The sequence below is a fragment of the Amyelois transitella genome, chromosome 15 (genome assembly GCF_032362555.1).
Source record: "Amyelois transitella isolate CPQ chromosome 15, ilAmyTran1.1, whole genome shotgun sequence".
NCBI classification, from domain to species: domain Eukaryota; kingdom Metazoa; phylum Arthropoda; class Insecta; order Lepidoptera; family Pyralidae; genus Amyelois; species Amyelois transitella.
In genome coordinates this window covers 1,027,144-1,039,844 of record NC_083518.1, presented here as the reverse complement: position 1 = coordinate 1,039,844, position 12,701 = coordinate 1,027,144, and the positions used below count along the sequence as shown (strand labels likewise).

Below are 12,701 nucleotides of genomic sequence, written 5' to 3'. Positions count from 1 at the left end.
GATGTGCAACTAGGGTGGTAAAACCTGGGTGCACAAACATAATTTTTTTTCCACGGAAACATTGTCTCAGTCAAAAACTAGTCCACACTTTCAAAACCATTTCGACAACTACTTAATTGATGAATACATTTTTTTTACAGTCTTGGCACCCTGTCTTGGTAAATAGCGCACACGCACAAACAACTCTTTGTGTTGCTTCTATAATGGGTCATTATCTCTGTATAAATTAAAAATACAGCTGTTCTTCAGAGGAAGTGAAAAAGTGCAATGTACTTGTAACAGGAGTGTTGTGTGTGATGCCTGGGGAAGATCTTCCTTTTGGTGGCAGTCGATTCGAACCAACGCTTCCGCTACATAATTATAAAAAATAAGACCACTCGCATCTCGTTCCGATGGACGTCGTAAAAGTCGACTAGATAAATAAATAAATATATTCGGGACAGATTGCACAAATTGAGTTAGCCTCGAAGTTAGTACGAGATACTAACTCAACGATATAGATAAACATAGACCCAGGCCAATCAGAAAAAGTTCGTACCTCATCATGATGAGTAGATACCACCCCGGGGTGTGTCTTCTGGACCTAGAGAGATGAGGATGTACTCGTAATGGAATTTACGCCAGGACGAAGAAGTTATTTGAATGGTAATGTTATTAACGAGGTACGAGTCGTTAAAACCGTAAGTTACTGCCGTAACGTTTATCATAAGGAAATATTAAATAACCACAATTGAGAACACTTTTGGTTTTCCCGGTTAAACTCATTTGGGATTCCCAGATATCAGTTTCAGGGGAATTTCTTTGTCCGAGCTATGACGTGATACCTGTACTGTTTTCAGTGCAAATATACGAGTTAGTATCTCAAGGGACAAACGTACTTTCATGTTTGGGTTTTAAACCGAAGTGTAGATTATTCTATATTTTGGAATGAAACAGCCTTCGTTAGGGAAGAATAATTAAGAACGGCACAATGTGGCAATTGGTATAGAAAAGATATTTTCTCACTTCAACTTTTGTCAAAATCTATAAATACAAAATAAATTTAAAAAATAAAACACATCAACTTAAGATCACTTTTCGGTATTTCGATACGGTCTGTCCCATATATATTTATTTATATTTGTCTTTTTGTAACACCTTTTGCCAAGTCGGCTATAGACATAGAAAAATACCACGGATGTACTTTGTATAATACAATGTTTGACAAACAATGGTACAGTGTTTTATGCACTGATAACATTGTATACGGCGTCTATCGAGCGAAAATATGCATTCTGATGCAGAATGTGCACATCGCAAAAAGATCATTCACCAAAATGTATCAAAAGGATAGCAGACTACTTATTGCGGTGTGTCGTCTAAAGTTTAGAATTGTTTGGTTGTGTTAACACTATCTCCGCATACTTCCTTCTCTTCATCCACATTCTCTCATAACTCTCTTCATGCAAGTTCAGCGGGATGTCTTTAATTTGATCAAGTTACTCGTACGTTACGATAAGTTCGTTTTATATTTGCACCTATTTAGGTAATATTTTGTAGATAAAGAATCACCCATATTCCTGAGTTATTTTTCTGAGAGGTTACCGGCAAAAACCAGGAAAAAATAAAACACCAAACGAACTATAAACAATAACTTGTATTCATCAATCAAAAATAATGTCTTAACTACGCCCTACGCCCCCCGATGGTCTCGGCATCACATTATGTCCAAGATTTGGCAGTACAATGCGCTCGTATGATAGGCGTACCGGAACTCGACGGCTAGCCCACTAGGGTTCCACCCACGGGGTTCCACCGTCTTTACCGGGCTACGTCCAACGGACCATTCCACTTGGCCGTATTTTAATTCGACACTAGCGCCTCTGCCGGAAAATGGACGCACTATAGCTTTGCCGAGAATGAAACCCTTGGAGAAAGTATTTACATTTTTCTTTAGTTGGAAAACAAATGCAGTACGGATTAAATGAATATCCGAGAAATTTGATACAATTATCGAGATAAAAAGATCAGAAAAGAAATTAATAATAATTGTAGGCACAGTATTTTCAGCTAATACGTGAGTTACAAACTTGTTACACGGTTTTTTTTTTCTAATATAGTTATAACAAGTCCAATGCTGTATTTTTGTTGTACTTATTGAGATATACTGAGACCGAAAAAAATGCAAATTTGCATTTGAAAATATAGTTTACATATTTTTATGTAAGTAAAAAGAAAACTATTACAGCCAAAGGTATTAAAACTAGATATACCTTACAAATTAAACTTATTGTAACTTTTATTTACAATCCAAAATATATTCTTTTATACTTCTGTTTTCTTTAACCTTTTACAACATCCACATAAACTGAAAGACAATAATGCCACTTAAATATTGAACTTCGGTTTCCTTCACACCTTGAAGGCATATTTCAAGAAAATAGAACTTTCCCTCTCTATTATATGGCAATAGAGCGAGAGAGAACGCTCCAATTATATGAAAATTTACTTGTATGGCTGTTTACAAAATACACTGTAAAAAACTAGTATCTGAACCAACTATTTGTATATTGGTAAATTTCATTTTGCCTTCAATAAAGTTAACCAAACATGCATTGTCAAGCCGCCATCTTATATCAAGTGAGCTCATAATTGGTTCAAACCAAAATATCTGAACAGTTAACTCCTGATTGAAAATAAAACTGAGAAAACAAAATGGCGGCTTGACAGATCCATATTTTAGCGTATTCAAATAAAAATCTGTCGGATTTAATGGAACGTAAAGCATATGACACCATAAAATATGTAGTTTTGTCCAATACATACAGTTCTAACAGGCGTGATATCGTGTATACGTATATCGTAATCGTGATTACGTAAAATTCAATGAAACATTTCTACGGTGTTCAAATCTCAACGCAATTCAATTTGCGTTAATATTTTCAAGGAATTTTGGCATTAAGGAGCTATGTTAAAATTAAAATGTATTTTATCATTATGCCTTCTAAAATAAAAATTAGATTTGCGCTTTTTACAAAAGTCTCACTAGGAACTGATCAAAAAGATCAGTGTAAAATTATGTAAACTTTTACAATGAAAAAACTATGATGCGTTTGACAGTTAAACCTAATATGTCATGACGCCTCTTTCACACTTACATCTTTTTTATATCTCTGTCCTCTGTCATCCGCATCATATCACATTTTTAAAAATTAAATTCTATTTCACATAACTATGACTTTTTTCTTCTGTGATCTAAAAAAAAAGGAACTTTTAAACAAGTCTATATGAATAACATGTTAAAGTTTACAAATTATAAGTAAAATTGCCAACTATATCTAAAAATTGTGATTTCAATTTCTTCAGAATCTTGTTCGTCTTCACGTCTTCATCAATATTCATATATTTTCTTCATTTTTTTTTATTACACCTTAATCTTGGATAGCTTTTCTTTTTTTTTTCATTTCTTCATCAATTCCATTAAAATTTTGATTAATTTCAAATTAAATCTAACCAAATGTTGGAAAATCGTTTCTACTTATTAATTAATTATTTCACTGTCTCTATTCTTGTTCCCTTCACTTGCAGCAAAATCCACTTTCGCTCATATGTACAACACATTCTTGTAAAAATATAATCTTCTTAATTAATATGTACACAGCTTATCATTTGAGTAATCACTTGACGAACGCCTCGGGCGGTATTTTGCCTTCCGATTGGAGCTGGTTGAAGATGAACAATGCCCGTTGGAAATCCCAGCCGGTCTCTTGCAAACAACTGGAAATTAAGATCTTTATTAGTTTACGATCAAAAGTGTTGTTGAAACGATGTGGACACAGGCGTTGGAAGTGAATAATTGCAATGTTTGTATAATGATGTAGATACCAAATTCTAAGAGAAATGAAATTAAACAATGTATATATTCCTCCTTGCTTTAATCCCGATTGCAAGAAATTATAGAAAAAAAAATTGCAATACCATTAAGGTAATTAAAAAAAAACGTAGTTACTAATCAAAATTTTGAATTTATTACAGAATAAGGATTTAAACTTGTGATTCTTCATTTAGGTGATGGGCTAGTTAACTGCCATTATCTTTTATTTCCAGCTAATGCCACCTCTCCAGAGTGAGGATGCGACCGGGACTAAAGCCAGGAGGAGGGAGACAGAAAGACTGGGTATCAACACTTACTTGATGCTCCAATGTTCGTTCATGCCGGTCTGCTGCCCCAGCATGTTCAGCATCAGCTTCTGCGGGTCGTCTGCGACGGGCGCGGGGGGCGCGGCGGCCGGGGAGGGGGCGGGCGCCGCGGGGGGAACCCCCGTCGAGAATGCTTTCTCTTCCTGTTCCAAAAGAATAGGATATTATATAACTTCAGTTATTTAATTAATACATCTATACTAATATTATAAGTTGAAGAGTTTGTTTGTTTGAATGCGCTAATCTCAGGAACTACTGGTTCAAATTGAATAATTATTTTTGCGTTGAATTGACCATTTATCGAGGAAGGCTTTAGGCTATATAACATCACGCTGCAACTATAAGGAGCAAAGAAATAATAAAAACGGTGAACATTATTCATCCTTGACGGTTTCATTGTTGCCCAAAATAATAATTCCATTCAGTACGTCTGTATGTTTGTATTCACATTACACGAAAACTTTAGCTCCCATTTCAATGCTGGTTTTTTTTATATTCAATGTGGATGAAACGAAGGAAGTAAGCAGACATCGTGGCAAGTGGAAAGAGGTAGTCTCTGCCTACCCCTCCGGGAAAGAGGCGTGATTTTATGTATGTATGTTCAATTAAAGAACTGGTTTACAAAAAAATCTCCCTCCACCCTTCTAAGAAGCAATTCAGGAGATAAGTTTCGTCAGAGAATTTTCACAAAGAACAAAGTAGCGGGCAGTAGCTAATGTATAAAAATATAAAATTCAAAATGTCTCTCACCTGTTCTTCAACAGGATTAGTGATGAACAGCATATCGTTGATGACGCAGAACCCGCCACCGGCGTTGGGAACGATCACGAAGGTGCGGTGGAAAGACCGGTTGGGATTCCCCGACGTCGCGGTCTCTTTGAAGAGGCCGTTCATCGACAGCACTATCATGGTGGGCTGCGGAACAAAATGAGAGTTAATATTTATTTAAACATACATACATATGGTCACGTCTATATCCCTTGCGGGGTAGACAGAGCCAACAGTCTTGAAAAGACTGACAGGCCACGTTCAGCTATTTGGCTTAATGATCGAATTGAGATTCAAATAGTGACAGGTTGCTAGCCCATCGCCTAAAAAAGACAAAACATTATTGTTCGAAATACAAATGTATAACACAATTGGCGGACTTAATGCTAGAAGCTATTATCTACCATTTAGTCAACCATAGTCAATAATTGTTGTATAATAAGCTAGTTAAGTCGTGCCGTGTGGTTCCCGGCACTTAAAAAAAAAAAAGGACCTCTCCGTCTTGTTCGCATGGATGTCGCAAAAGGCGACTTAGGGATAGGCTTATAAACTTGGGATTCATATTTTAGGCGATGGGTTAGCAACCTGTCACTATTTGAATCTCAATTCTATCATTTAGCATAACAGCTGAACATGGTCTTTCAGTCTTTTTAAGACTGTTGGCTCTGTCTACCCCGCAAGGGATATAGACGTGATTATATGAATGAATTAATGCAAAATCCTTACCGTAAAAACTAGTAAATCGACCGCAAATCCCATCAAATCATGTTTGGTCTTAGGCAACTCGGAGAGGAACGACACCACTTGCAGCCTCCCGGTCTTCAGGTACCTTCTCCTGGACTCCCTTTCAGATACCTTGATTATGTTGCGACTGCTCGATATGTATGAGGTCAGCCTGGAAAGAGAAATATGTTGAGTATTGACGTGTGAGGACTTACACAAGAGGTACCAGATGATGATTCATCATCAGGCCTACTGTCTACTACCTAGAATACTAATAATATTTAATAAACAAGTATCTAGTAATCTTAACGTGGCCTATCAGTCTTTTCAAGACTGTTGCCTCCGTCTACCCCGCAAGGGAAATAGACGTCATTATCAGTATGTATGTATGTAGGTATAGTAATCTTACATCTGGTAACCAGGAATATAACCTGGTACACAATACTCATCATCTATTACGCTGTACACAATACTCAGTACCTAGTATCCAATACCTATTTCCCAATATCTACTTATTAGTACCTAGTATCGAGAGACTAGTACTTAGTATCTACAAACCCAGTACCACCCACAGACCTAGTATCTATTAACAAACTCACCTAGACGACGGCGAGTATCTGTTATTGTCGTGGCTCAAGTAATTCGCCGCCATAGACATTGTTGCGTGTTCATGGTACGCCTCGAGCAATGGTTGCCGCGTGTCAGAGTCGTATATAGCGAAGTACTGCGTGAGGAATTCCCTGACCAGGTCCTGGCCGGCCGGGTCCACGAGGAAGGACTGCTGGCGAGGGGGCAGAGTGGCGGTTTCTGCCACGTCGAACCCGATAGCCGGAGGTAGGTCCACGCCGTCCTGTAACGAATTCCAAGTTCCAGAACACAATCTCAATATTATTTGGGGAGAAATCGGGCGGATATTGAATGAACTAATCATTCAATATCCGCCCGATTTCGCCCCAATGTGGCGCTAGTGTGAAATTCAAGAGTGTCAAATGACGTTTCTTGCATTGAGATTGGCATTGTGTATTGGCATTGTGAGTCGAGAGTAAGCCTGCTGTTCGTCGTAAAATTTAAGATTCAAGCGATGTGACGTCAATAAGTGATATCTAGAATCCAATTCTGAAATAAAATCTATTCTAGTCTATTATATTCTATTCTATTAATACATTGTAAATATCGAGTTGTAGTGTATAATAATTATGAGATTATTATAGATATAAAAAAAGAAAGGGGAAGATCGAATAATTCAGAATAATGCCTTTTTTTATATTGCATCGCAATTTGAGATTTATTTGGCAAAAGGACGACATATCCTATATTTTCAATTATAATAAGACATTCTATTGATTTACATGGTGATAACAAATATCAACACTTTTATTCGTACCTACTTCATTTAACAGACTTGATTATTTAAATCTACAATAGAGTGTACCTTAATAAAAGAAATTAGAAAAAAAAAGGATGCAAAAATTAGGTCAAGACAAAAAAGTATGATATATATTCAATGAAAACACAAACTTACCAGTCGCATCAGCTTGGGGAACCTCTTCCGCACATCGCTGTCGGAACAAGGAATAAAACTGTCAACCACTCTGTAACTCATTAATTACAAACGTTTTGATATAGGTTTCTTACGATACACGAAAAACACTGGCCATTTGAAGAGAACATTTTTTTTTTTTTATATATTCTTTTTTCAAATGGTCATGTTTTTTTATTAGTGAATGTAACAAAATAATTTAAATTGATGTAACAAATTAATTTCCAAGCATGTTTTTAGTTAACAACCAAAATTGTATTTTTTTTTTTAAATTATAATGCTGTTATTTTTAAACAAAATTATTATTTTTTTATAACGGCATGACGAAAACAAAAAAGACAGTGCTGTTATTTATAAAACAAATATTTAATTTTGTTTAAAAATTAAATACTTCTTTTAAATAGAAATAAAAAAACAGCATTGTCATATTTTGTTTTGGTCATACTCATAAAAAATAATTGAACACAACTTTGGTGTATTTTTTATAAATAAATATTTTTCAATATGACAATGCTTATTAATTAATCACTTCCATTATGAATAGTTTCAATTAATTTTGTTACACTGGTAATTTTCATTACAAAAATCTGTTACAATTTTAAATATGTATACAAAAAAAAAATTTCAACAGCAATTTCATAAAGCACTTTACAATTTTACAGAACATTAATTATATTTCTTAATTATTGTTTTGTAAAATATATAGATTTTAAATCATCTAATATTCATACTTGACAGAAAATTATATTTTCTTCAAATATAGGTAAAGAAAAAAATTTGAGTAAGTTCTTATATTTTTCTGTCTTTCAGTAATATTGAACAAGAGTGTGGATATATATCAATAAAAAATAAGTATATAATAAAGAACATAAGTTGTGACAATTCAGTTATATGCGATTTTTAAACCGAAACTAAATTATATTATACAATTCACATTGTTTAACAAAAAACGTTCATTAAAACATAGGTACATCAGTATGCAATTTAACGTTGGTCAAAAAAAATGTGTCAGTTTGATAAAATAAACAACTAAATATTAATGCAAATAGAAATTGAATGCCTGTATTCAAAATCATAATTTTATTTTTTTTTTTTCTTTTTGGATAATTTATCTTATGTTGTACTATGATATATAAATATATAAAATGTTATAAGGAAAATAATTATGTTTGTAATTTGTCTGAAATATCTAAACCCACTTCCACCCCCCTTGGCCTAGGAGTTAGTCCTAGATCTGACGGGAGTTGCAGGTTCTGAAAACATTATATACCATAAAAAGTTACGTTATATTTGTTAGTAAAATTAATGATCCTATGTGACTTTGTGAATTATGTGGAATTTGAACCGTCAAAAATGTCACAGTGATACAAGATGGCGCCTTAAATACCTACCTTAAGATGGCGTCGACATTACATTTGATTTCGTCTTTTTAAGGTTATGTTATGAAAGCGATTGTTGAAGCAACATCATTAATGGATTTTAAAGGCAAAAAAGTCTTATCGGCACAATCAAACTTTCACTGTTCATCAAATTTGGAACCACGTTAAATAATTTAATGCAATTTTTTCATAATATAAGTCTCAGACCTATTCTAGTGTATAATAAATGCAAGTGATATGGTTGGTTTTTGTAATATATTGCAATTTATTATCAAAAGATAGTCACTTTACTACATTTCTATATGTAATAGCTAGTACCTTCATTGTTACTGTCTTTCGTTCCAAAAATCACTGCCATCAAAACTTTTAAGCAGGTCAGTAATGTGTAACAAGTCCTAGTTATTCTGACAATCAGTAAATTTCCAAAAATTTCATATAAAGGAGTTCATACATATAACTAAAAGTCTTGAAAATAAGAAATGTTCAAAAACATGCAATTTTATATCTTTCTCTCGTCATTCTTTAGCTCCAGACTCAAAACTTTACAAGTTCAGGGGACAATTCCTCTGAACACTTCCGTCTCATTGGCTTACAGCCTACATTACCAAGTTTGTGTCCAATCTTCATACCAATATAGATTACCTGATGTATGTGTCATGGTCGTTAAACCTGTTCACGAGGGGGTTCCCTTTGAGGTACAGCTCCACAAGTTGCAGGGATTTCAGGGGCTCCAGGGAAGCGATTGATGGTATCTGTAATTTCATTTATTGCTATTGCTACAAGTCTTAAGGCCATGATGCTATCTTATATTATTCATTTTCTTTTTCATGTAAACAAATACATTTCAAACATATACAATTTAACACCTAGAAGCCAGAGTTGTACAATTAATTCACACCTATAAGAATGATAATATATAAAAATAAATATATATACAGGACAGATTACACAGAATGAGTTAGCCTTGAAGTTCAGACTTGTGTTAAGAGATATGAACTCAACTGTACTATATTTTATAATAAACATTTTTAAGATAAACATCAAAGACCCAGGCCAATCAGAGAAAGTTCATTTCTCTTTCATCATGCCTTGGCTGGGGATTCGAACCCTGGACTTGCTGTTACAGACAAACGGACAAAGGCTGCACCACAGATGCTTCAATCATAAATAATTGCTTTGAATAATAATCAATAACAAATCAAATCACAAAATAAATTTCGAGATATACATACCCTATTGTCACCCAGGTACAGAATCTTCAACAGCTTGAACTTCGTTGAGAGAATCTTCAGATGCTCCATGCCATGTAACTTGTTATCGTTAAGGTTCAAAGCCTCGAGGTCCGGGATGTGTTCCGCAATGATGTCAATCACGGCCAACATTATCATGGGCCGGAAGAGAGCACAGAATATGTCTTGCAGCTCTGTTAAAGATGGATGATGTGTAATAAGTTAATGATATAGAATAATATCAAAAAATATAATGTTAAATGTTGTGCTATCCTTACAACAGCTAATATCACAAGAAAAAAATTGATAATTTTACAATTTAGGATCAATAAATAAAATAAATGATGTAGAAATGAAAGACTAAGTGTAAAATTGGGTGACAAGATAAGGAACAGCACAATAAGGGAATGTTGTGGTGTGACAGAAGATATAGTAACAGAAATAGAAAAGGGAATGCTTAGATGTTTGGGTCATGTCAAGAAGATGAAAGAAAGTCGGTTGACTAAGCTAACATACAAAGGGAGTGTCATTCACACTCCCTTTGTATATTAGCTTAGGACTGGTGGTGCTGGAAGGTTGAGATGAACATATCTTGATCAAATTGGAAACATTATGACTAAATGTCAGGTCAAGAGTACCCGAAACCGACAAGCTTGCATAAACAGTTATGAATGTGGATGTGGCGAAAGAAGTATGCAGGGATAGTGACAAGTGGAAAGATGTAGTCTCAGCCTACCCCACCAGGGAAAGAGGCATGGTGTATGTATGTACAATCAATCTCTTGTGATACTATCTCATTTGGACAATATTCTAAGAAATCAAAAAGATAAAAAGGGTTCTTAGCTCTTAGATTAAGAGACCAGGCAAAAAATTGTCTACACAAATTAGAACAAAAGGAACAATAAATTTTGTGTGAACTAACCAAAACTTCAAATTAAAAAAAAGGCAAAAGGCTTAGTGTTACCAAAACATACATCATATTTACAAATGAAGTGTAGCAACTTACCAGGGTCAGCGTGGAACTTCGTTAAATCCAGAGCTTTTGTCGCAGCATTGTATCTCTTAACCATTGCAGTCTTCATCTTTTCCTTCATCTCGGCATCAATTGTAACTGTTGGTGCCGCATTACGGACAATGACTACCAACTTGAAGCCATCAGACATCACAATCTTTCTGTCTGCATAAAACAGTTTTTCGGCAATTTTCACATCGTCCACATAAAATATAGACGAATTGCCGTTCACTTTGTAATAATGGGGAATGAAGATCTCTGGTGATATGTAACCTAACAATGCTTTAAGAATAACATCTTTCTCATGTTTTGCGCCGTAAGGTATAACGATTTGGTACCATGGCAGTAGCCCCGCTATGAACTTCTTCTTAGGCCCTCCTCTTGGACCGCCAGCTGCTGGTGAAATGATGCGTTTCCCTCCTCTGCCTCTAAATGCTCCTTTCCTCCCTTGCCCTTGACCATGCATGGGACCCCCAGACATATCAATGTCATCATCAAGCAATAGTTTAGGATCATTCCATGTACGGAACTTGTTTTTCCCTTTATTTGTTCCAGGTTTGAAGCTAACACGCCTGGTATTGTTGGAATGACCTCTGTCATCATGTTCTGGAAATAAAAAGATTAAATATTATTAACGTGGCATCTGTGCCACGTTTTCAAAAACGTGCGAAAAAGACCAATAACAAAACAACAAAGGTACTACGTGACTTACCAAAATGGTCATTTTCGTATCTCTTCCAATTTCTACCATCATCTCTTCTACCTCCTCCGCGTTTAGGCATGTTAAAAAATACTACACGAAACCCTGTAGAAGTATTTTCTAATTCACATACACAACACAAAGGTTAAATTTCCACAAGGTTGCACTTCCAAAGACAAATCTCTTAATTCAGGTAGCACTCGAAACACCTACGAAACCAGATATTTAGATTATATTTTATACACTAGACGTTTTTAAATTACACAAATTACAACGTGATTACAACTAAACGTTAGTAATGCACAAATGCGACGTAGGTTATTACTGAATTATTGAGAGATTAAATCCAACGACTATTGACAATTCCACAAATTCCACAATCCACACAGCGTCTATGACACACAGGACGGACGGACACTATAAGATAAGTGTTACCAACTTTTTTTTTAAATTCCCCCAAATATGACTGTCTAGTACGAGTTGAACTGGTTCCGTAGTATCTTACAATAATAAAAAGAACAGGCTAGAGTACTCGATAAACATTTCACCTTTGACCACATATAAAAGTGGACAAACTTGTATTTGTAGTTCAGTTCATACAAAATGTGTGCAAACTCCATGTAAACGACATGTGTAAGCTTTCTTTTATGTGCTAAATACAAACTCCCTAAATTATTTTCCTATAATTTTTTTAACTATAACAATCCTATGATATATCTTTTTAGCCAAATTCAAAGTACTGTGTTGATTTTCAAGAGTCTTAACAGGCAGATGGATCATCAGGGATCGACTTTTTCTTCTTGAGGTACGATCTTGGCTCTGTCTACCCCGCAAGGGATATAGACATGATTTTATGTATGTAAACTGTATAAAAGACACACGTAAGGTACCTTTATTGTATCTCAGACGTTTCAATCATCCGTGGTCACCGAGCTGTAATAGACTGTAAACCAGCGGTAGCATGAAGAGTAGGTTCCTTAAATGGTCTAAAACAAATAGGTATATGTACTATGGCACGTTCGAATAATGTAGCTTTCTAATGGTAAAATATTTTTTTAAATATTTTCAGTACATTTTTAACATATTCTTTACATAAAACAATAAAAATTCAATAACAACAGTTTGCTCGTTCAGGTTTGCAATGTTTAAATTACGAGTATATTCTCTCTAG

At 34.9% G+C, this 12,701-nt stretch overlaps 1 protein-coding gene across 1 annotated transcript; it reads right to left on the bottom strand.

The window, feature by feature from the left end:
- Positions 1–1,619: 1,619 nt before the first annotated feature.
- LOC106136487 (nuclear RNA export factor 1) lies at positions 1,620–11,927 on the bottom strand. Its single transcript, XM_013337051.2, has 10 exons — positions 11,543–11,927; positions 10,825–11,436; positions 9,822–10,012; positions 9,232–9,341; positions 7,193–7,229; positions 6,270–6,520; positions 5,674–5,842; positions 4,930–5,094; positions 4,171–4,322; positions 1,620–3,756 (listed from the first exon to the last, which is right to left on the bottom strand). The coding sequence occupies exons 1-10, from the start codon at positions 11,610–11,612 to the stop codon at positions 3,657–3,659; spliced, it is 1,857 nt and encodes a 618-aa protein (XP_013192505.1). The 5' UTR covers positions 11,613–11,927; the 3' UTR covers positions 1,620–3,656.
- Between the last annotated feature and the right edge of the window lie 774 nt (positions 11,928–12,701).